The sequence below is a fragment of the Ursus americanus genome, chromosome 5, assembly GCF_024610735.1.
Source record: "Ursus americanus isolate L20-20 chromosome 5, mUrsAme1.1.p, whole genome shotgun sequence".
Lineage (NCBI taxonomy): Eukaryota > Metazoa > Chordata > Mammalia > Carnivora > Ursidae > Ursus > Ursus americanus.
In genome coordinates this window covers 54,737,828-54,762,122 of record NC_142131.1, presented here as the reverse complement: position 1 = coordinate 54,762,122, position 24,295 = coordinate 54,737,828, and the positions used below count along the sequence as shown (strand labels likewise).

At 49.6% G+C, this 24,295-nt stretch overlaps 2 protein-coding genes across 5 annotated transcripts in view; both read left to right on the top strand.

Moving 5' to 3' along the window:
* Positions 1-10,529, top strand: part of KDM3B (lysine demethylase 3B) — a 62,714-nt gene extending 52,185 nt beyond the window's left edge. For both annotated transcript variants that reach the window (XM_045794591.2, XM_045794590.2), the window contains 9 exons: positions 705-971; positions 1,802-1,973; positions 2,381-2,471; positions 2,610-2,740; positions 4,570-4,689; positions 5,720-5,859; positions 6,135-6,311; positions 7,105-7,239; positions 9,103-10,529. In XM_045794591.2, the coding sequence (XP_045650547.1) occupies positions 705-971; positions 1,802-1,973; positions 2,381-2,471; positions 2,610-2,740; positions 4,570-4,689; positions 5,720-5,859; positions 6,135-6,311; positions 7,105-7,239; positions 9,103-9,183 (1,314 nt within the window). In that variant the 3' untranslated portion in view covers positions 9,184-10,529. The remainder of the gene's footprint in view (positions 1-704; positions 972-1,801; positions 1,974-2,380; positions 2,472-2,609; positions 2,741-4,569; positions 4,690-5,719; positions 5,860-6,134; positions 6,312-7,104; positions 7,240-9,102) is intronic.
* Positions 10,530-12,351: 1,822 nt separating this feature from the next.
* REEP2 (receptor accessory protein 2) lies at positions 12,352-18,554 on the top strand. 3 transcript variants are annotated; one of them, XM_045794589.2, is made up of 8 exons: positions 12,352-12,522; positions 14,361-14,433; positions 14,736-14,812; positions 16,017-16,137; positions 16,373-16,486; positions 16,847-16,988; positions 17,096-17,226; positions 17,312-18,554. In XM_045794589.2, exons 1-8 carry the CDS (start codon positions 12,491-12,493, stop codon positions 17,378-17,380), a joined length of 759 nt encoding a protein of 252 aa, XP_045650545.1. In that variant the 5' UTR covers positions 12,352-12,490; the 3' UTR covers positions 17,381-18,554. The 3 variants fall into 3 exon arrangements, with proteins under 3 accessions (XP_045650545.1, XP_045650544.1, XP_087718355.1); XM_045794588.2 differs by having other exon boundaries at positions 12,354-12,522; positions 16,841-16,988; XM_087862229.1 differs by lacking the exon at positions 12,352-12,522 and adding an exon at positions 13,735-14,106 and having other exon boundaries at positions 16,841-16,988.
* The last annotated feature ends 5,741 nt before the right edge of the window (positions 18,555-24,295 follow it).

Sequence of the window (24,295 nt, the reverse complement as noted above, 5' to 3'; positions counted from 1 at the left end):
CTGTACAGATAATGATTAGTGATATTTCAGGCATAGGAATACCAGGTTTACAAAAGCCCTCTCAGTTCTGTGACATTTACAGGTGTCACTTTGATTTCTGAGCCTGAGCTTTCCCATCACCTGCAACATGTGAGAGATTTTTCCCTGGGAATAGAAGCAGGGGAAGAATTGGGATTAGGAGAATTCTTTCGGAATATACATTTCCAATTGGATACTTTGGTTTACCTTTTATTGGGGTATACTCCCTGGTTAAAAGAAGCACTGCCTTGTTAAGTCACTTTATTACTTAATTGAAGTATTGTATCCCTTGGGCATGGTGGTGAGAAAAAAAATTTATAACCTTCAAAATCAATGATCTTTTCCACTCAACTACAGTATTTTGCAGTCCCTGTGGTCTCCATGCAAATCCTTAATACCAGGCTGGATGCCAAAGTATTTCTTAGGTCCTCAGTCTCCTGAGGCACAGGGGATCTTTCGGTACTTTTCTTTTATAAACGTGAAGCACAATATGAAAGACAGGAAGATTTAAGATCGTGACTTAACAGACCCCGCCCTTCAATTACAAAAGGTGTTTCATTAACTTTTATGAAACTTAATGAGGTAAATCAGAACTCCTTCTTGTGAAGACAACTGGGAAACAGTTTTGTGAATGCTCTTCTCATGGTGCCTCAGTCAGACTTACCCGATGGAATTGTGTGTGGCAGGGAGTGAAGAACAAGGCCAGCCTACCCAACTTCCTTGACCACATCATTGCCTCAGTGGTAGAAAATAAGAAAACCTCAGATGCTGCAAAGCGGGCCTGTAACTTGACTGATACCCAAAAGGAAGTGAAGGAGATGGTGATGGGGTTAAATGTGCTGGACCCCCATACCTCTCACTCCTGGCTCTGTGATGGCAGACTTCTGTGTCTTCATGACCCCAGCAACAAAAACAATTGGAAGATCTTCCGGGAGTGTTGGAAGCAAGGCCAGGTAAGTAACAATAAGTAGTTCCCTGGGCCGGCTGGCTGCTTGTCCACCACAGTTGCCAGGATAGTTTCAATTCTGTCTGGGAAACTTTTTGCCAGGGAGATGAGACATAGTAAGTTCATTTTAGACAGCCTTGCTACTTCGATTTTTCTTGGATTCAAAAAAAAATCAGGATATTCCTAAATACCTATCGTGGTTCCTTATGTTTCTATATATTTCTTATCTTTCCTTATATTTCTGTATTTCTGTATAGTGTGTAGCTCTGTGTTCTTAAAACGGCAGTTGAAATTTCTGTGAAGTGGTAATCTGCCATTAATGACACCTTTAGAGGAAAATCCTCAAGTGTGACATAGGGGTAAGGTGAAGGTGGGTGGAAGTGAGCAGTACTTTTCTAGGTAAATATTTCAGGGCCACACAAGTTTGAATGATAGTGTGATAACACTGATTGTTATACTTTAGCAGGTGTTTGAGAAAGGGGGAGGTTATAGAATTGTCTGGATAATTTTTCATTCTAGATGTGAGGAAGTATTCTCAAAGGTGCATTTGTCAGCTTTTTGTTCTCTCACCCCAAAATAGTGGTAGATGCCGGAGCCACAGAAGGGATTTCTGTGGTGTGCCTCCCAGCGTGAGAATCCAGAATAATGATGGAGTAGAAGTAGTTTCTATTTCCTGCAGCTGCCGTGATCAAATCTTGAGATTTTGAAACTGGTTAAAAACAGTAAATCATCATGAAGAAGATGAGGTTGTCCCCAGGAAACCTCCTATTCTGTCCCTTAGCCCTGAGCTAAAAGTAGTCCTAAATGGTTCTGATTGGGGTATTTTTATTTCTACAGCCAGTGCTGGTTTCAGGGGTACATAAAAAGCTCAAGTCTGAACTCTGGAAGCCAGAAGCCTTTAGCCAGGAGTTTGGAGACCAGGATGTCGACTTGGTGAACTGCAGGAACTGTGCTATCATTTCCGATGTGAAAGTTCGGGATTTCTGGGATGGCTTCGAGATCATATGCAGTAAGTAGCTTTGATAATGGCAGACTGAGCTTCTGTACATCCAGTACTGCCCTGGACTCAAATTAAATCCTGTTGGCACATTCAGGGGGTGGTTGGAACACACATTCTGTCCTGGTGCTAACGAGGTAGCTCTCCTGGCAAGCACATGGCTCCCAGAGCATACCTGGGCATAAGCACATGCTCCTATGGGTTGTGTCGAGCACTTTCACTGAGGAATGGGGCTGGAATCCCTGTGAGATGGAAAAATATAGCATGTACTAAAGCAGTGGGTGAGAAAAACAAAGCCCACCTAGTCCATTATGACAGGTTACAAATCTGAAAATAAGTCAGACTCCTAAAACTTTTGGTCACTGAAAAATCAGGCAGCAGCCAGACTAGCAGATTATGGGAGTGCTTTCATCTTCCAGAGCGATTAAGATCAGAAGATGGGCAGCCAATGGTGCTTAAACTCAAGGACTGGCCTCCTGGAGAAGATTTTCGGGACATGATGCCAACAAGGTTAGTGAACTACAGTGGGTCACCTTGAGACACTTCTCTCTTGCTGGAGCATCTCAGAGTAATTATAGAAAAGGAACTTCGCCCCTTTGCTTTTTTTCCCCTGTAACAAGCTAAGTCATCTTTCCTGGTCTTTTGTAGGTTTGAAGATCTGATGGAGAACCTTCCCCTGCCAGAATATACCAAACGAGATGGCAGGCTCAATCTGGCTTCTAGGCTACCCAGCTACTTTGTAAGGCCCGATCTGGGCCCCAAGATGTATAATGCCTACGGTATGAGGGAGAAGCCATAATTGTGCTTTTTGGATACTGCCATTCCCCATTTCACCTATAGAGGGAGATATTTAGTCAGGGTCATTTGTAGAGATAATGGAGGGCAAAGTGACAGATGCTAGAGAAGTTAAAAGTGTCTGGGATGGTTTGGGGTTTTGTGTTGTGTTGTTTTGTTTTGTTTTGTTTTGTTTTGTTTTGTTTTGTTTTGTTTTGTTTTAGAGGGGGAGGGGTACAGGGAGAGGGAGAGAGAATCTTAAGCAGGTTCCATGCCCAGCATGGAGTGTGTCGCAGGGCTTGATTTCATGACCCTGAGATCATGACCTGAGCTGAAATCAAGAGTCCGTTGCTTAACCGACTGAGCCATCCAGGCAACCCTTTGTTTTTTGTGGGTTTTTTTTTTTAATTAGTTAATTAATTTTTAAGAAGATTGATTGATTTTAGAGAGAGCATGAGCAGGGGGAGGTGCAGAAGGGTAGGGAGAGGGAGGGGGAAAAATCTCAAGCAGACTCCATCCTGAGCATGGAACCCGACTGGGGCTGGATCTCACAACCCTTCGATTACGACCTGAGCCAAAACCAGGAGTTGGACACTTAACTGACTTTGCCATCTAGGCACCCCTATTTGTTTGTTTTAAGATTTTATTTATTTATTTGAGAGATACAGAGACAGAGCATGACTGGGGGGAGGAGGGAGAGGGAGAAGCGGACTCCCCGATGAGCAGGGAGCCCGATGCAGGGCTCAATCCCAGGATCCTGAGATCATGACCTGAGCCGAAGGCAGACGCATAACCGACTGAGCCACCTAGGCACCGCTTTTTCTTTTCTTCCCTTTCTTTTCTTTTTTCTTTTCTTTTCTTCTCCTTTCTTTCCTTTTTTTCTTTTCTTCTCCTTTTCTTTCTTTATTTTCTTTTTTCTTTTCTTTCCTTTCCTTTTCCTTTTTTTTTAAAAGATTTTATTTGTTGTTTGTTTTTTTAAAGATTTTTTTTTTTTTTTTTTTTTTTTTTACTTTTAAGTAATCTCTACACCCAACATGGGGCTGACCCTAAGACCCTGACATCAAGAGTCTTGTGCCCTACCACCTGAACGAGCCAAGCACCCCAGGATGGTTTTGAATGTGTTTGCTTTTGTCATTTTGATTTGCGTCATATCTGTAACTTGTATATCTCCAATAATTGTAATGTTTCCTCTCAAATATTCTGTGCAAGAAGACATGATTCTTAGTTTTTAAAAGACTTGACGAAATAACAGTGAAGAAGTCTGAGTACCATGCTACCCAGCAGGCTCTCTGTGGAGTCACAGTAAGGCCATAAATCACTGTGAAATCCAAGCTTCCATTGAATGTCAGTAATGCCCATGTCAGTTTTGCTTTTAAAGGAGAGATTGTTGGGGGCAGGGGGCAGTGAATTGGTTCAATGGCCAAATCGAATGATAGTGTCAGCCGAGCTAGAAATCAGTCTTAAAACACTAGAAAAGGGACACCTGGGTGGCTCAGTCAGTTAAGCGTCTGCCTTCAGCTCAGATCGTGATTCCAGGGTCCTGGGATCGAGTCCCACATCAGGCTCCCTGCTCAGCGGGGACTCTGTTTCTCCCTCTGCCCCTCCTCTGCTCGTGCTCTCTCTCTCTCTCTCTGACACAAATAAAATTTAAAAAAAAAAAAAAAAAAGAAACCTAGAAAAGAAATGAGAAGAATGACTTCTTAATAAACAGATAGACTTCACTTTCGCACTTTTACCATCTAAGAACATCTTTGAGTATGTTTGTACTTGTAGGGTCTTTGTGAATTTTTCACAATATTGCCCTTTCACCCTGCATATCCTCCTTTTCTCTCAGGCTTGATAACTGCGGAAGATAGAAGAGTTGGCACAACAAACCTCCATTTAGATGTGTCTGATGCAGTTAATGTGATGGTGTATGTTGGGATCCCCATCGGGGAGGGTGCCCATGATGAAGGTATGATTTCTAGAAGCCACTACTTCAGGATGGTGAGGCTTGGCCTCAGGAGTAAATCAGTGTCTTCCTCCTCACTTCGGGCCAGTGGCTTTTTCTTAACTCTCCCGGACCTGATGCATAGTTATGCACCCAGTGGATGTTGCTAGATGAAAGGAAGTTCTAGAAGAGAGGAGTAGTACTTGTGTATCTTTGACCAGAGTCATTCTCTCTATGGGAATGTTCCCTTTTCCACTGAGTGTATAGCATCAGAAAGAGGAATGAAGAAGGAAGGGCCAACTGGCTCACTTGGTCCATCAGCCAGATCACCTGTGAGGTGACATGATAAGTCCAGCACACTGGCACAGAATTGAAGCATCAAAGTGATATTTTGCTGCATTTGCACTCCCTGCCATCTCAGTGTAAAATTAATATGTGTTAATTATGGACATTTTAGAAAACATAGTAAATTTTAAAGAAAAAAAAATAAGTCAAAATCTCATAGTTCAGGGATTATCACAGTTCAGGGATTATTGGTGTCATTATTGTGGTATATTTGCTGCTGCAGTTTTGCTTTTAATACTACACACCTGCAGATCCTTCCATTATGTTGTCCTTTAACGGATTATAACAGACAAGCATTAGAAGACTACCCTCTTAACTTGCCAGAGAAGCTTTACATTTCATGGCCTTAAATCCATAGAACCCTAGAGTTTGAAGAGGTCTTGAGAAAGTGTATGGAGTGTGTCTACTTATAGCAGGAAATGACCTGTAATTTGAAATAAGATGTGGCTATGCAGTTTGAGCAGGAACTATGTTTTAAAAGAAAACTCAACCTCCAAAAAATGCTGAGTTTCTAAGGAAGATTTAGGGTTGTTCTTCCTACGTATAGGAAGCTTAGACAAATACGAGTTTTGATTCTTTTATTCTACTTTATATTATTCCAGAGAGATGGAGAATAGTAGAGGCTAAATTTGTTTGAATTGGACATTTCGCTTTACTCAGAGGTCCTGAAATGGCTGGTTACATTGAAAAGTAATTTTGCTCTTCTCAGAGGTACTCAAGACAATTGATGAGGGGGATGCTGATGAGGTGACAAAGCAGAGGATTCACGATGGAAAGGAGAAGCCCGGTGCTTTGTGGCACATCTACGCAGCCAAGGATGCAGAAAAGATCCGGGAATTGCTCCGAAAGGTATGCCCCTGGGTAGGCTCCCAGCTCCCAGATTAAGGGTCTGGGGTTGCTGAAACAGCCCGCTTAGGGTTTCTCCTGTGGCGTGTCTTGGCTTTAAAGACCTGTACTTTTTGTCAAAATGCCCTGAAGGCCTGAATCCACACCTGGAGGAAGTTGAATAGAACAAAGCAGACGATTTGGCCCACTTAGGGACATTGCTTCAGCAAGCTGGATTTATGCTGTTAATAATATTTATGTATTGACTTTTCTATCTTTGGGTTTGGTTATGGCTTCAGGTTGGAGAAGAGCAAGGCCAAGAGAATCCCCCTGATCATGACCCAATTCATGACCAAAGTTGGTACCTGGACCAGACCCTCCGTAAGCGACTCTATGAGGAGTATGGTGTGCAAGGCTGGGCCATCGTTCAGTTCCTGGGAGATGCTGTTTTCATACCTGCTGGAGCCCCACACCAGGTGGGTTCCACTTGGTTCCATGGGCTTCCCAATTTCTGATTTTCTTACTGATCTGGCGAGAGATATAAGTGGCCAGATTGGGCCGGCTGTCCTCTTTCTCTTCCTTTCCTTTCCTTTCCTTTCCTTTCCTTTCCTTTCCTTTCCTTTTCTTTTCTTTTCTTTTTTCTTTTCTTTTCTTTTCTTTTCTTTTCTTTTCTTTTTGATTTCAGTTATGTTCAGTTAGCCACCATATAGTACATCATTAGTTTTTGATGTAGTGTTGAACGATTCATTAGTTGCATATAACACCCAGTGTTTATCACAACACGTGCCCTCCTTAGTACCCATCACCCAGCTACCCCATCCCCCCAACCCCCTCTGCTCTGAAGGACTGGCTGTTCTTAAACTGCAACTTATTTTTTGCTTTTTAGTTTTCTTCTGTGTAATTTTAAATGCACATTTAAAAATTTTTCAATAAGGGAGACCATTTTTTTAAAAGTGAAAGTTGTAGCTCACCTACCTGTGCTGTACTCCTATTCAGTCCCCTCATCCTGCCTTCTCCAGAAGTAGCGTACTGTTAACAGTTCGGTGTGTATTTCTCCAGAGCCTTTTCTGTGCAGTTACTAACATTTTCATGTATAACTTTGTACTTGCAATTTTTCTGTATTTGGTTTTAAGAAAATGGAATATTGGAAGTATTGCTCAAGTTTTGGGATTTTTTTGCTTGTTTATTTTTTAAACTATATCATAGACATTTTCCAGGTGTTGCCGACTCTCTAATGGCTCTTCTCCCTCTGTACTTTTCCCCTCCCAGGTGCACAATCTATACAGTTGCATAAAAGTAGCGGAAGACTTTGTATCTCCAGAACATGTGAAGCACTGTTTCCGCCTGACACAGGAATTCAGGCATCTCTCTAACACTCATACAAACCATGAGGATAAACTGCAGGTAAATAACTCCTCCTTCACCCCCACTCTGTCTCCTCATCTCCTACTTGGCTACGTACAAAGAGTGCACATTCTGCATCAGTCCTCGTCACATTCGCTTTTAGAGAATACTCGTCTTTCAGCGTCATCATTTCTGCCATCACCTTCTATTTCTCTGTCCCTGGGAGATAGAGTATTTAGTGCTGATAAGTGATGAGACTGACTTTTCCCAGGCAGGTGGCGAAAGCACTGTGCAGTGTGTTCCAAGCATGTTTCTAAGAAGGGCACTTCCCCAGGGCTGCTTCTCACAATACATATCTGTGCAGATTCAATTCCTTCAAGCCCTGCTAGGACTGCCATCCATGTCCCTAAGAATTATTGGGTGCTGCAGTAGCATTGAAAGAAAAAAAAATCAGGAAGCGAGATTCCCCAGGCAGAACTTCAGCAATCCGAATACGCAGTCTCTCTGCCTCCCGCCAGTAGATTCAGTCACCTTCAACCCTGATCCAATCTTTTTTGCTCTTCCTTTTTTAAAATTTAGAACATTTCAACCATATGAAAGTTCTTAGACAAAGTCCAGTAACGTGGATAAATAGGTAACATTGATACTACAGATAAAATGCAACTCTGCAGGCATACGTATTTCTGACCACACCGCCATTAGGTCTCTCTACTTGGGACGTGTCACCTCCACACTCCCAGTCCTCTGTCACTGCTTTTTTTTTTTTTCCTGTCATATTTTTCACTAACGTATTATGTATTTTATCTGTTTGTTTCTATCCCTACTAGAATGTAAGCTATTTAAGTTCCATGAAGACAGGGATTTTACTCTTTTATTCCCTGCTTTTCCCTAACACAATATCTGATACATAGTAGGTACTCAGTAAGTATTTGTTGAATTAGTACAAAAATTTAATAAAGAATAGCAAAAGGAAGCTTGTGTGCCCATCACTCAGCTTAAGAATTAAAGCATCCTGTACATACAGAGAAACAACACTAACACACAGAACAACCACATTATTGAAGCTTCCATGTACCCTTCCCCATTCTGTCTCCTTACTTTCCCTCCCCAGAAATTATCACTATCTCGGTTTAAAACTCTTTTTAGCCTGTTATTTTAGTGACTCTAACTGTTCCTTCCTGCTTGATGTATAATATGTGTTCCTCTTAGACAATTAGAAAATACGTACAGGCACAGAGGGAAAACTTTTCCAGTAATCCAACCTGCCCACTGTTGTTTTAGTGCATTCCTGTTAGCTCTGGGACCTTAGGCAAGGTTCTTAACCACAAGACCTTGGTTTCCTCAGTTTCTCATGTGTAAAATGGGGATAATAATAGAATCAACCTCATAATAGTGTGGAAAGGATGAAATGAAAGTCCACATGAAAAGCTTAGTGGTAGTGCCCAGCACTTACTAAGCACATAGGTGAAAGTGATTATATAGCCTTTCAAATGGAGTCCTCATTCTTTTTTGATTATAGACCTTACATCCTCTGTGATTTGTAAATCATCTTCAGGATTGATTCGGGAAGTGTGCGGTCCTGGCTGAGGGGTTTCCTCATTAACTAGTAGGCTTTATAGGCCGTGTAAGACATACGTGTTTGTGGGGCTCCTCAGTCGGTTAAGCGTCTGCCTTTGGCTCAGGTCATGATCCAAGGGACCTGGGATCGAGCCCCACATTGGGCTCCTTGCTCACTGGGGACTCTGCTTCTCCTTCTCCCTCTGCCTGTTGCGCCCCCCCCCCCACCCCCGCTTATGCTTGCTCGCGCGTGCGCTCACTTTCTCTGTCAAATAAATAAATAAAAATCTTTTTAAAAAAATACATTTTTTGTTTGAGAATATAATGTGGGGCTGCCATGAACTGACTGCTGATTGCTCTCTCCAGGTGAAGAACATCATTTATCATGCAGTGAAAGATGCTGTTGGCACCCTCAAGGCTCATGAATCCAAACTGGCAAGGTCTTAGGCATGGAGAAACTCCAAACTCCCCTGTGAAGCAGGTCTTTCACTCACAACACATACAGGGAACGGCAGGCTTCTCTGCTGGAGCAGAGGCCCTTCACTTGGAGCCAGTGTGGTCAGTATTACAAACTCTCCAGCCACTCTTTTCTACGCTGCCTCAACACTGAAGGTTGACACAGGAAAGTCGCACTGTTCACACACACAGTTTCAGACTCGAAGCCGAGGGTGCCACATCCCCATCCTGTGGTCTTTTGGGACTCTGAATTGCCTGAACATTGCTGGGCTTTCCTGCACATTCTCGTGACTTGAGATCCATGGAAACCGGGAATGTGGGCACACCTTTCTTTTCTTTTTTCTCTCGTGCCTAGTGAAGTGGGAATGTGTTTGGAGGTAGGGGGAATCCCATTACTGGTACAAGTAGGGGCTAATTGCTTAAACATGCCTGGTGGAAGCCTGACAGTGTCTCTGCACGTGACCTCTGACACAGCCCATCCCAGGAGACGGGGTGAAGCCATTCCCCACAATCTCTCCCGTGAACACTGGAGTCTTGCAGGACCCAGGGAGAACCCACTGCTTTTCCCAGGAGGCTCCAGGATTAGGAAATGTGTGTATTTAGTGAAAAATAGGTTTGTAGTGAAATAGTTACTATTTCATGAAAGTAGATATTTTTAGAATTTTTGAAATACCACAGTTGTTTTCCTGGATTATGAGGAAAGGCACATTACATTTAGTCTTCCTTTCGATAAAAATCTTTGAAGAAATATGATTTTTAGAAATCAACTGCCCATTATAGCACAAAATCAGCCAAAGCAGAATTTAAAAGAATTGGCTTTTTAGGATTCTTCTAGTTTTCTTCCCCTCCCATCTCAGTCCTTTCTTGAGGGAACAGCCAACTGAGAAAGAATTTTGTCACGTCTGAGCTGTGGTGTGTTTTACGAATACACACACTGGTGACACAGGAAACATTTTCACCTATTACCAGCGTTCCCTTGGGACTCCTCTTACACTTCCGAATGCGAAGGAAAGTTTGATTTCCTACATGAGGCTTTTTTGGTTTTTTGGGTTTTTTGTCCAGAAATATTTTCAACAAAACTTTCCAACTCTGTGGAGTTTTATTAAGAATTTATTTGAAAATGATGGAATTCATTGGCCCATAGATACGTTGGAAAATGTATCTACTTTCCAGCTGTACTGTAGTGCCCTGCAGGCTTGTTTATATGTTCACAGTTACTTTTTTTTTTTAAATAAAAGTCATTTACTGTAGAATACTTTTAATTTCACTTTCTGTATTTTAATTTTGTTGAAGGGCTGATTGGGATTTCCACGTTCTTATTAAAAATCTAACAAATCTGTTTGGAGTGGACTAAATTCTTCCTGTGCCAGCCATTCTACAAAGCGAAGGCAGGTTGAGTCGGGTTGAAGGTGGAGGATAGTTCATTTTCAGATGTTCATTCCGTGGCTGCTTCCGATTACCCTTTGCTTCCTGAATTTGTGCCTTTTTGAGAGATGAAAGTGCCAAGTAATTGTGGTTTGTGGGCTTGGGGGGTGAAGGGAAAAGGTCACTTGAGGTAGAAGGTGGGAGAAAAGACGGGTTTTCCACATTTTATGCTGTGTGAATGGAATGGGAAAGGTGAAGTCCTGACCTTCCTGGGGCAGTCAGGAGTAAGGGATGGGGGATGGCATGAGCAAGGTTTTGGGCAATCAGTGGCGGGGTTCCGCAAAGCAGGAGGCCTGGCTTGCCCACATAGGAAACACGTGGCCCTGGATCCACCTTGGAGTTGGTGGGAAAAGACCCAAATAGGATTTTTTTTTTTAATCCAACAGTAATTAAAGTGGCTTGAAGAGTGAGGACAGACTACGTTCCCATTAGAAAAGGCCTTTTGAAGCGGAAGTTGTAAAGAATAGCAAAAGGGGTCATCAGAGGCTGCTTCTCCAGACCCTGTTGGAAAACATCTTCCAAAGTGTTTGAGCCTGGAAATACAATTAGGGTGGAAATAGACCATTGTGCGGTTCAAGGATACCGAGTTTGAATAGGACCATAACTGAAATACAGAGCTCTGAGCTTGTCCTTTCAGCCTGGGTGGGCACGGGTCGAGGCTGTGATCACCAGAAGACTTACACCTCCACTTAAAGAATGCAGAAGCTTTGAAATGGAACAGGAAAGGAAAGCAATGGGGAGAAAAGGGGGTTGCAGAGGTTGGAGCTTTGTTGCTTTGGTGAAAATCAGGAGGCGGGCTAGCCTACATTCTGGATATAAATGTCTTCAGAATTAGGGCATACACTGCTGCCAGCCTTTGCTGGTGGGGGTGGAACTGGAGCCTCTGGATCCATCTCCAACCTAGACGTAGGGCCTCCAACCCTTCTGTTTAAACACATTCTGCCCCGGGGTATTTCCCCTGAGAGCATGGGCTCATTCCCTTGCAAAGCTGAGCAAATGACTACCTAAAAAAAGCAGATCAGAGCAGGGGGGATTGGTCCTCCTCCAACTGGGGTGATTGGTGATGGCCAAGAAGGGGTAAGGTGGACAGGTGCAGCTATACTTCAGGAGTTATTGGGTGGGTGTCTTTACAGGGCCTGTAGTGGGGGAGGACAGTTTGCGGGTCAGCAGTTGGGAGAAATGGCCTGATTAAAGTAGACTTTATGGGTTACATCTTAGCTGCATGACTTAGTGATTTTGTGACCTTGGCAAATTATTGAACTTCCCTAAGCGTCCCGTTTCCTTATCTTCAAAATGAGGATAATTATAACCTCTGCCTGACTGAATGGTAGTGAGGATTCAGTGAAATAATGCGGGTTAAGCTCTTACCTCAGGGCCTGGCAGTTAGTAAGCACTCAATAAGTCATAGCTAGTATTCCTCGAGGAATGTTCAAGCTTTTCAGCCTGGTGTGGACAAGGCAGGAGGAGGGTAGGATCTGGGGGCTAGGATTTCAGGATGGAACCTGAAGGCCTGTGAGGACCTCAAACCAGGGCTCGGAATCCAAGAAGGAGGAACGAGTGATTAGAAGGCAGGGCGCTGAGGGTCAAAGGCGCATGCCCGGTGATGGCAGGTGCAGGGGGCGCGCCGCCGCCGCCGCCGCTGCCGCCGGGGCCTCCCCTTTAAGAGCCGCCGCCGCCCACGGCCCGCCGCTGCGGCAGGGACCTCCCCTTTAACCGCGGCTGCTCGGCGCTCCGCGGCCCCCGCGGCGGCTGCTGCTGCGGCTGCTGCTGCTGCTACTGCGGCTCCTGCTGCTGCCGCCGCCGCTCGACCTCCGGCACCTGCATCCTCGGCCCGGGCCGGGTCCCCCCGCCCCGCGCCCCGCCCGACCCCGCCATGGTGTCCTGGATCATCTCTCGCCTGGTGGTGTGAGTGCGGCGATGGCGGGGCGCGGCCGGCTGGGAGGGGGATGGGGAATAGGGATGGGGGAGAGGGGTGTTGAAGCCCTGGATGGACCGCTCCGTGGCTTCATACAACAGAGTCACCTAAAGGCACATCGTCCCTATTTGGGGTCCTCGGAGACAAGACATGGGGTGTAGGACCCAGGACCGGAGGGGGGAATATTAGAGGAGCCATAGTACGCCCGGCTTCTCACTCTTTTTATTTTTAATTTTCCTGTTCCTTCACCTTCTTTCATCCTAGGCCCGGGCATCGTGGCCTGATTTATGAGGGGAGGTGGCATGTCCCCTCCCCCACCTAGCAGATTTCTGCTGGAGGGGCAACTCAGACCTGGGCCCTCATCTTCCTGCAGGGAGAGGGCTAATGGAAGAGTGGAGAGCAGGGCAGGGCCTCATCATTCCATAGCTTAGGTCCTTGGCCCCCTCCCTCTTCCACTGACTATCAGGACACTGGAGATGAGGGTTCAGGCTCTGGAGGCCCCCCAGGGAGGACATCTGGGTATTGGGAAGCAGAGATGCTTGGAGGACAAAGTGTGGGAGGTAACCGGGAGAGGATGTGTGTTTTCAGTCTGGATTTGTGAAAGCCACAGAGGGGACGGCGTTAGGTGGCCTTCATTCCAGGCTGCTAGCCACATTGTGGAGCTGTGTCCCTGCCGCCTCCCCTGGGCCCCAGGAGGGAAGCCTGCTCCCACACCCCACATTTTGTCCTTGAGGATTCCACCCCCCACCCCAACTCCACAGGTCAGTTCTATGAGGCAGGTTCCTGTGAGAACGGGCAATACCCACACATTGTCAAGGAGCTGGGCCTGGCAGGGGCACCGCATGGGCCTCAGCCAAGCCCTGCCCTGGTTCAGGACACTGCCCCTCAGCCTCCACTGTGGGGGACTGACAGCCCAGGATTCCCTCCCATTCGGTGCTGTTATGTGCTTGTGTTCTGGCACCTTCTAGACCCACCAGGGTCTCCCTTCTTCCTCCCCCATCCCATCCCACCCCAGAGGGAATCCTGGGGCCTCGTACCTCCCTGTGGCCTTCGGAGTGGCTGCTTCTCTCTTACCTGGATGAGCTCCCTCGAGCATCATTCCTCTTATTCCCTCACATGTGTCCTGTATGTGGTCTCTAATGGGGTCACTACCAGGTTGTACTACAGCCAGGGCCTCAAGCCCAGTCCCCCCCCCCGCCCCCCGCCAAGTTGAACTTGGTCCCAAGTCTGCTTACATGAGGTAATAAAACTTTTTGCCCCTCTAGGGCTTCCTGCCCCTGTGCCCTCTGCTCCCCAGCGCCACAGCGGTGCCTCTGACTGCCACATAGAGTGCCCTGTTAGGCGGTGTCACATTCCCTTACAGACCTGGCCCTACCCAGCCTGGTTCTGAGACAGGAAAGTAAAGGTTAAGGGTAGATGGGTACGAATGAGCACCATATCTGTAGAAGGAAGACACCTGTGGTGGTGATCAGACCCCCCCCCATTCCCCATGATATGTTTATGCATAACCAGTGTTCATGGCTAAAGAGACCACATTGGACCCTCTGGCCTCTAGGTCTTTCCCCACCTAAGGGGCTGGAGAAAACCTGAATGATAAAGGGGAACCTTTATCACCCTAACCGTCTGGGGGCCTCCATGCTTGTGTATCACCAGAGGCTGAACTACTTTGACTATAAGCACTGATCTGAGTTCATCAGTCCAGCTGATGTGGCACTCTGGAGTTCTGTCCTTCTCCCCTTACCTACCCAGGGACTGACTGATGCCGAGCTGGGAGGGAGAGGCCACTGCTCTTGGCCGAGGGGACCAGTAACCCTGCCTGCCTCCCTAGGCTCATCTTTGGCACCTTGTACCCAGCCTATTCTTCCTACAAGGCCGTGAAGACAAAAAACGTGAAGGAATATGTGAGTTTGTGACACTTCATCTCCCACCCAACCCACAGGGCAGAGATGGGGGAGGACCGTGGGTCACATTCCAGACAGGAGTGACTTTGTACCAATGCCTCAGCACTAATGAGACCCTGCTTCCCGAAGGTTCCTTTGTGTTCCTTTCCCCCAGCCCTGGTGAGATCCACAGGCAAAGTTGAGATGTCCCTTCCCACCCTGAGGGTCCCTTCCCCACCACACCTCCAGCATAGTCGGCAAGCAGACACGGGGTCCTGGGTGTCCCCCTGAGGCCCAGCTAACACTGCCCTCGGTGTCTTCAGGTGAAATGGATGATGTACTGGATCGTCTTCGCCTTCTTCACCACGGCTGAGACCCTCACGGATATCGTGCTTTCCTGGTGAGGTCCAGCATCCTGCCCTGCACCCCAGGGTCCAGGGTTTAGACTCTACCCCACCAGCCAAACCAAAGATTGAGAGCTGGGGTGGAGTCCCCCGACGGTTCCGTGGGGTCCTGAATGTCCACCCTCCCCCACACAGGCCTGGCTTGATCAGTAGAATGAGAGACATAGCCCCCACCTTTCTTTCCAGTGGCAGCCAAAGCACCAGCATAGAATTCAGGCAACCTGCTTCTGCCAGACTTGCTGTATGACCTTGGGCACATTGCAGCTTTGTCAGTCTCGGTTTCCTTGTTTGTAAAATAGGATTCAGTCTTACAAACATTCAATGCTGCCATTTCAAAGCACTACTAGACTAGACTATGTTACGAGCTCTTGGAGGACAGAGAATGTCTTAATCACCTATATGTACAGTCACAGCAGGAGCCCAAAAAATGTTTATCGGGTGAGCACATGCCTCTTGGAAGAGAGGACTAACAGCACAGAACAATGTAAGACAAGGAGGAGAAAGTTTCACGAAGAGGTAGAGGACAAAAGATGATTGCATTTGTAGATTGTAAAGGCCAGTGGCATTTGAGGAAAACAGTGTTAGCCGAAGTTGAGTGGGGTCAGATTAGGAAAGAATAATGGGTTAGAAATGAGGACAGGGAGCATAGATGCTTCTCGACACAAACAAAGGAAAAAGTTTTGTGAGGATGTAGGAGGTGTGAAGGGGTCTGTGGCCTGAGGAGAAGGAGCCAGGGAATGGACAGCAATCCTTAAAAGCAAGAGTCATGTCATGACAGCAAGGGATGGGATCCAGAGCACAGCTGGAGAAGCTTCAGTCTTCCTCATGGGCAGAAGGCAGGAAGAGAAGGGGGTGCATACCCAGGAGTGGACCTGGAAGCTTAGGGAGCTCACCTTGGTGTTGACCCTAGGACAGAAGAGTAGGAGTCGTCTGTCAGAGTGAGAGGCCTGGAACTCTAGGAATAAAACGTGCAGAGAGCCACTGCCGAGGGGGATTCCTGCTTGGGGCACTTCTCACCGTCCCACTTGGAGTCTCAACTGAGCCTCCCATTCTCCTGGAGATGAGAAATGCCCAGTCACCTGAGCTACGTGGGGCCCCCAGGGCACTAAGGGTGGGGGGCCAGCCAAGGTCTTGCAGGGGATCAGTTCACCCTGCACTCCCTATCCCAGGCTCTGCCACTTGCCTCTGTCCCACCAACAGGTTCCCCTTCTACTTTGAGCTCAAGATCGCCTTTGTGATATGGCTGCTGTCCCCTTACACCAAGGGCTCCAGCGTGCTCTACCGCAAGTTCGTGCACCCGACACTGTCCAACAAGGAGAAGGTTTGCCCCCACTCTCCGCTGACTTCCTCACCTGCCCCAGGCCGGGGCAGCCCAGTGCCTGCAGCCGTGTACATTCCTGGCTCTCCCTGTGGGTGCCCAGAACCCGAAGCGATCTGGCAGTGCCCTGGCCTCTGGGAGCAGGCCATGCCTTTGTCCAGGGGGGAACAAGGGCAGGCAGGGCCTGGCCAGTGGGGCCCACCCCTCACCTCCTGCTCCTTCCCCTCCAACCCTTCAGGAGATCGACGAGTACATCACACAGGCCCGAGACAAGAGCTATGAGACCATGATGAGGGTGGGCAAGAGGGGCCTGAACCTGGCTGCCAATGCCGCGGTCACAGCCGCTGCCAAGGTGAGATGGGGGCAGACCCAGGCTCCCAGGACCCCACCTCGCTCATGTCATGCCCCTGGCCAAGCCCCTTTGCAGCTATTGTGTCCTCGGTGCCGTGATGGTCTGGGGCTTTTGCAACTCAGGCTTCCAGGCCTGGCTCTACTAGCCTCCAGCTATGTGATTTCCACTCCCCGGGCCAATCTCCTCCTCTGTCCAAAGGGAAGGTGTGGCCCCAGGCTGTCAGCGCTGCTGTAGGTGGGGGTGAGGACAGTGTGGGGAAAGCGCTGAGCTCAGGGGCTGCCCGTGCTCCATGGTGACCTCTATCTCCACCCCGCCCCTTCCTCCGGTTCTCCCGGTGCGTGGTGGTGACCCTAGGGCCAGGGGGTGCTATCAGAGAAGCTCCGAAGCTTCAGCATGCAGGACCTGACCCTGATCCGGGACGAGGATGCGCTGCCCCTGCAGGGGCCTGACGGCCGACTCCGACCCAGCCCCGGCAGCCTCCTGGACACCATTGAGGACTTAGGTACAGGCAGGGCCCCGGGCTGGGCAGAGGGAGGGGGTACCACGAGGGCATGGTGGCCAGGCAGGAAAGCCACCAGACCTATGTTCTCCTTTGCTCCCCCAAACCAGGAGATGACCCTGCCCTGAGTTTAAGGTCTAGCACAAACCAGGCAGATCCCCGGACAGAGACCTCTGAAGATGATATGGGAGACAAGGCCCCTAAGCGGGTCAAACCTGTCAAAAAAGTGCCCAAAGCTGAGGTGAGAGCCCAGGCCAGAGCCTGGGGACGTGGGGAGGGGATGTGAGCCTCGCTGAGCCCTCTGACTTCCTCCCTCCTTCCTACAGCCACTGGCTTCCAAGACACTGAAGACCCGGCCCAAGAAGAAGACCTCTGGTGGGGGTGACTTGGCTTGAGGTCCTGACCCCCCACAGGCTGCAGAGCCCCTGCTCCACACTGTGCCAGTAGCCCACGTGTCTCAGGCCCTAGGGCCCCTCAGATGGCTGCCTGCCCAGTGACCACTCCTCTGGAAGGGCTTGGAAAAGAGGAGGGAGGCCCTGCTGTGGGGGTGGGGGGGTAGAGGCTGGAGGAGTTGCTGAGGACTGAGCCACCCAAGGAGGTGGGGGCTCCTTAGAGCCCAAATTGCTATTCCCCCTGCTCCAGTCCTGCCCCCACCCATGCAGTGCCTTGCTGAAGACCATGGCCATCCCCTTTTCTGAGGTCCTAACATGCCCTCACTTCTCTCTCTAGGGTGGGGGGTGGGGGGGGAGTCACAGCCCAGAATAACCAGAGATGGGCCCGAAGGCACCTGGGAGACCAGGAGGGAATGGGGAAAGCTTCAGAGAACCTGGCCAAGGGCTCCAGACCATACCTGTGAATGGAGGACAGGGCCTTAATGCGTGTTTAAAGGACCAGGATGGCCAGGCTGGAGCTGCAGTTGGGGGATCGGGTAGGGCTGTGTGCTACATGTCCCCACTAAAAATAAGTGGGGTTCTAGGGGTATGCGTGTGAGAGTGTGTGTGTGTGTGTGCGTGTATGTGTGTGGGTGTGTGTATTTCTGGGTCTAGGGCAGGGGGAGTTCGGGGTAAAGGACTTTCCTGCCAGCAGTGACCACCCCCCACCATAAGCCCCAGCTGGCCCTTCCCTGCTTTCAGCCCTCCTTCCTACTCTCGGATGCTCAGAGGACCCCAGCCCATCCTGACAGGATGGGATTCTGAGGGCCTCTTACCTCCTCCCCTTTCACCGCCCCCCATTCCTGCCCTGCCCCTGTGCTGGGCTCCTCCGCCCCTCAGGCCCACTGTAGAGGCCCCTGCTGAGCCAGCTCCTTTCCTCCTCACCTGGGGGCTCATCTTCCTTTCCCCCAGAGCCCTCTTCCCGTGCCAAGCAAACTGGGCCCCATGTGAGCAGACTCTCATGAGCCCAGCCTTTGCCCCACACGCTACCCCAGCTTCTGCGTTGGCTTCAGTCAGGGCCGGGAGGAGTGTGTGAAGAAGAAAATAAATTTAGGAGCCAAAGGGCTTCCAATTCTGTGGAAAGAGGGTGCCCGTTGGACCTTTGGCACTGGATGAGCCAATAAACCAATTTCTGGCACCTCATGTGTTCCAGCCTCTGCTTTGTTCTTGCCCCTCCGGTCCACAGGTGAGAAGGACTTCAAGTGAAAAGCAGGGCCAGCTGCAGGAGGGAGTGGGGAGGAGACTGTGAGCCCCAGGAGTTCTGCTCTCCCAGATACAAGCTGGGCTTCGGCTGGTTCCGTCAGGGAAAATGGTTTGGACGGTCAAGATACAGCCAGGGCAGGGGCGCCTGGATGACTCAGTTAAGCAGCCAACTCTTGATTTTGGCCCAGGCCCTAATCTCAGGATCCTGGGAATCAAGCTGTGCTCAGCGGGGAGTCGGCTTCAGGATTCTCTCCCCCCCACCCCTGCTTGCACTCAAGCACTCTCTCAAATAAATAAATCTTCAAAAAAAAAAGAGAGAGAGACAGCCAGGAGAGGAATAGGAGGGACCAGGACTTAAGGGCTAGGGGCCCCAATCCTCAAGGTTGTCTTGTCCCTCAGAATCCTGCCCAGAGACCTCCTCCCCCAGTGGACCTTCTGGTACCTGATAGAAAGTGCCAGTGAAAGCTCTAAGGACAAAGACACCTATGAGGCTCCCGGGAAAGAAGGGATAGGATTTGGGGGCTGTTGGGCAGGGCGGGGGGATTGGATGGCCACAGTGCCCAAAAAGGCTAAAGAATGTTGGAGGGGAGCGGTGAGCCAGAGACTCTGAAAGGAGGAAACAGGTAGGCTGAGAGAAGAGGTGGTGATGGGGAGCCAGCCTCATGGTGTATGTCTGACCCTGGGGACAGAAGGAGGACAGGGGACCAAAGGCTGGGGCCAGAGAGGCAGTCCCTGTGGTGCCAGGAGGGAAGGCTTGAGCCCTGGGCTGCTGGGCTGGGTTGGAGGAGAGAAGGAGGGAGGTTGCAGCATATGGGGTCCGAGTCCTTGGGAGGTAGAACCAAGGCCATCGGAGGGCCAAGGGGCACAACTAGCTGGGAATGAGACCTGCAAGGCAGTGCCCAGGGGAAGGGAAAGGATGGCAGAGGAGCAGAGGCAGCATGGGAAGAGAAAAACAAAGGAAAAGAGTGGAGAGGGAGGGGGGATAGAGAGAGCAAGGCAAGGAGGAGGAAGGGAGAAGGGAGCGGGGAAATAGCAGCTCAGCCTTGTGGAAGGAAAATGGAGGAGGCAGAGCATGGGGTGGGGCACAGGGTGTGTGGGGACCTGGGCCCAGGTCTGGAGACTTTCCTGCCCCTTCCCTGGCATCACAGAGGTATGTCCTCCTGCCACACTTGCACCGAACTGGCCAAGAACCCTTGAACTGAGGTTGCAGTGAAGGTGAGGCGAGAAACGTCCTTTTCATCTTCCCTGGAATCCTCCAGTCAACAGACCTCAGAAGGTCGTTCCTTTCACTACTGGCCTCTGAGGAAACTGGCCCCTGCCTCTCTCTGAAAGGAGAAGATGTGTCAGGTATAATTCAGGGGAGAGATCCCTTGTTCTAGAAAGATCTCCAGAGAGTAAGATGCTGTGCAGTCTCATGCTAGCAGCTACCATATGGTCAGGAAACCAGGTTAGGCCCTCTCTAACCTAAAGCCCATTTGCTGCATAACACACACATGCACACGTGCGTGCACACTCACGCAGATACACACACCCACGGTGACCAGCGGCTAAGGAGGTCACCGCCAGCTCCCCCATGCCAGGCTCTCCGTGCACATCTGGGTTTCTCTGCATCAACAGGAACATGCTCAGATTTCCAGGCTCCTTGGTCCGTTGCCATGGAAACATTCAGTCAGTCTCCTAGAACTCGGCACAGGGCCTGGCCCCTGTGGTGCAGGGGAGGAGAGGAGAGGTGGAGGGTGACAACGAGATGGAGGGAAAGGCTCCTGGGAGGGGCTGGTGGGACACATTTTGGTCTAGGTGACATCTTACTATCTCATTCCTTGGGACCACCTGCCTGCTCCCATCTGCCTCAGTAGACCTCTAGGCCAGGGCAGTGGGGAAGACAGGTCAGAACAGAGGCTAGAGCTATGTGGAGGATGCTTGATCACAGCCTGGGTCCCCCGGGGGCGCTGAAGGATATTAGCTTTTGAGTGGGAGCTGAGGTCTAGCCCTGTGTCCCATGCTCAAACCATTTGGGGACGTTGGGCAGCCCTCCAGGCCTGAGGTCCCTGGATAGAATGTCCTTGGGCTGGAGCTGCTTCAGCTGGCTCCCCCTCCCTTTCTTGTGTGTGTCCCACACCCTGAGAACCTGCTTAAAATGGGATTTCCAGTCTGTGACGTCAGAGGAAAGCCAGCAGCTCCAGCCTGTGCCAGCTCTTCCTTGATCGGCAGAGCTGAGCCCAGTCTTGCTTAGCCTGGAGGAAAGAGGGTTAGCAGAGGAGGGAGGGTTTCTGAGGGCTCTGAATCATGGTCCCCCTATCAGTGGCATCCATGATAACAGGGAGAGACAGTAATAGAGGGAGGAAGGCTAAAGCCACAGCTGTCTTCCTCACTGGCTTAAATTTCATCCAGTTCGTGGTCATTTCTCTCCCAAATTTCTCTAGTTTTTCCCTCTCTGCGCTGAGTCAGGACTTCCTGGTGAAGAAGGGCACCTCAAGTATTAGGGAGCCATTTGGGTTCTGCCTGAGAACTTGTCCCATATCTAGGCTGGAGGCCAGGATGGGGCAGAGGGATGCCTGCAAGGAGGAAAAAGCCCACTAGGTGGCGTAGCTCACTCTCAGTGTGGGATTCCCCACCCCTGCAGGGGAGAATCTTCACGCAGTCAGCTCAAGGTCTGGTGAGCTGGGTGCCTCATGCCCCACTCCCTGGAGTTGCAGGTTCGTGAAGAAAACATCCTTGCAGGTGCATGAGACAGCTGTGGATTCTCAAGCCATAACTTCCTACCCCTGCACACTCCCCGGGGGATGGTCAGACCCAAAGAGCAGGTACTCCCCTCGGGTGAGGATCAGACACCCTCCTGGGATCAGGGGAGTTGCCAAGCTGACTCTGGAAGGGCCCTGCAACCCAAGGGACCCAACATGGGTTTCTTTTCTTTTCTTTTTTTAAGATTTTATTTAGTTATTTGCCAGAGAGAGAGAGCGTGAGTGCACAAGCAGGGAGAGTGGCAGGCAGAGGGAGAAGCAGGCTCATGTGGGACTAGATCCCTGGACTCCGGGATCATGACCTGAGCCTAAGGCAGACGCTTTACCGACTGAGTCAGCCAGGCGTTCCCCAACATGGGTTTCTGAAATGACATCTAGAGGGGCTGCTGGAGCTAATTTCAAGGTCAGGTGAGGAGAGGGACCCAAGAGGAGGCAAGGGGTAGGGAACTTGGGAGGGGCAGGCTAGGCCCAGAGTGAGGGAAGCTCATTTGGCTGCAGGATTCTCTGGATATGGTTTCCCTGATGGCCACAGTGGCAGTCTCAGGCCTGCCCCAGGTTTTCCTATTCCCAGCCCCTTCCCTTATTTTCATCTGGGGCACTGCAGGATTAAAAAAGGAGAAAAAAAGACCCTAATTTCCAATGCTGGGATCCAAGTTACTTTTGCAAGAGCCAAGGTTGGGGCTCCTTATGACCTATCTTTCCCCGACCTCTTTCCCAAAATGACCCCACCAGCCCTGCATCCCTAATGAATCACCCTCTCCTTTTGTCCCAGCCAGATGAGTGATAAATAAATAATGCTGCTTGAAATATTGATGGCGAGTTTTACACTAGCATCCCTTAGCTGTGCCTGTCTTTGGGGAACTCGAGAGCTGACAGAGAAATGCATGGCCACCCCCGGAGAGCTATCTCCTGTCTCTGCTAACAGAGGATCTGTCCTTGCCAAGATTTCAACCTGTTCCCATCTCAGCCATCATCATGACTCATTCCCATCAAATAAGAAGAGGGAAGGTGCCCCAGAGACTCAGCCAGCAACCTTCAACCTGGGAAGAATCAGGTAAGCTAAACCAAGCAGAGACCCTTCTTGAAACTTTAGTCTCAAGAAAAAGAGATCCCATTTCCTCTGTTCCGTGTCCATCTTGGACCTGTGTGGCGACTTGGATGGAGACCCGTACGTTCCCTGTTGCCAGGTTGACTGTTCAGAGCATGAGCAGCAGGGACTCACATGCTTCCAGACTTCTCTGGCCCAAGTCACTGTCATGTGGTTTTGTTCTCCTGGAAGAAGGGGAGGAGAGAAGAGGAACAGGTGGAAACTCCTGAGCCCCCTTGAGCCCACCTCCCCCAGTGCCGGCGCCCTCCTGGGCGGAAGGCAGGCACACTCGGATCTCTGTGTGCACCATACACTCTTGCTCTGGTCCACTTGGTCAGCTCCCACACGCACTTCAGGTCTCAGCTTGGATGCGACGTCCCCACCGCATCCCATCCGGGTCCTTGCGGCACCCTGCTCTTCCTCCTGACACCTCCCCCTGATTGGTCAGTGCCTGTTTCCCCACCAGACTGAAAGCCAGAGCATAGGTGACGCTGGGTTCACCACTATTTCCCCAGCATCTGGCACACAACAAGCACGGCTCGTTTTTTGTGGAATGCTTGAATGGTGTCCCTGTAGCATTCTTCCGCTCCTGAGAAAACACCAACCTTCAGACCTCGGTGTCTCTCTGCTCAGCTGCCTGCACCTGAGGATGGGTGTCTGCACCAAAGAGCAGCAGCCCAGACCAGCCTCCCCTGCTCTGACTCCCCCTGCATGTGCTCATGCTCACTTGCTCTCCTTTCTCTCTCACACACAGATGGGAGTCAGCTTTCCAGCCACATTCAGTTCTCACTTTAATTCAGAAGCTAAATTGGGAAGAAGAGCAGCTTCACACTCCCAATTTAGCCTGGGAGAGAAAAAGGGAGACAGCCTGGATTTGCCAGGGAAAGGAGAAAGCTGGGTGTGGGGTGGGGGAGTGGTGGCAAACATACCCAGAGCCCAAGGGAAGACAATGAAACCCTCACCACCCAGCTCCTAAAAATAAACCATCCATAGCTATGACCCCAGGGTAACCCCTATTAAGCCTCTTTCCCATACAAGTGCAGCCAATCGGGGCATTACCCCAGTCTAGGGGTGGGATTAGGGAAGGCAGAGGAGATTGTGGTTATTAAAACTGTGAAAAGAGGGAGCTGCTGCTGCTTTGGTCACTGGTGGTACAAAATCAGGAAGTCCTTCTTAAATCTAACTTTAATCCCTCTTGGGGTAGCTGATGGAGGATGAATAAAAACAGAGTCCAGGGACGCCTGGGTGGCTCAGTTGCTTAAGTGTCTGGCTTCCGCTCAGGTCATGATCCCAGGGTCCTGGGATCGGCCCCCAATCAGGCTCCTGCTTCTCCCTCTCCCTCTGCTGCTCCCCCTGCTTATGCTCTCTCTCTGACAAATAAAAAAAAATAAAAATAGAAAAGAGATCTTTCTTAAAAAAAAAAAAAAAAAGAGCCCACAGATACTTGCCCACTAATATGCATAGCAGCATCATTCACAATAGTCAAAAGGTGGAGACAGGCCAGGTGTCCGTCAACAGATGAAAGGATAAACAGAATGTGGTGTATCCATACAATGGAATATTATTCCTTAGGAAGGAATGAAATTCTGACATATGCTGCAACACGGATGAACCTTGAAAACATTATGCTAAGTGAGATAAGGCAGTCAAAAAAGGACAAATATTATGATTCCACTTACATGAGGTACCTAGAATAGACAAATTCATCAAGACGGAAATGGAAACTATACTAGAGGTTGCTAGGGGTGGGTGCGAGGGGGCAGGACGGAGGATCCTTGTTTCATGGGTACAGAGTTTCTGTTTGGGATGATGAGAAAATTCTGGAGATGGATGGTGGTGATGGTTGCA

What these genes read in the sequence shown, in the direction of transcription:
- REEP2 (XM_087862229.1), top strand. Translation starts at nt 13,949, where the DNA reads ATGGGTACGAATGAGCACCATATCTGTAGAAGGAAGACACCTGTGGTG. An exon ending in CAAAAAACGTGAAGGAATAT is followed by an intron (nt 14,434 to 14,735) that starts GTGAGTTTGTGA and finishes CGGTGTCTTCAG; the next exon opens with GTGAAATGGATGATGTACTG. An exon ending in AAAAAGTGCCCAAAGCTGAG is followed by an intron (nt 17,227 to 17,311) that starts GTGAGAGCCCAG and finishes TCCTTCCTACAG; the next exon opens with CCACTGGCTTCCAAGACACT.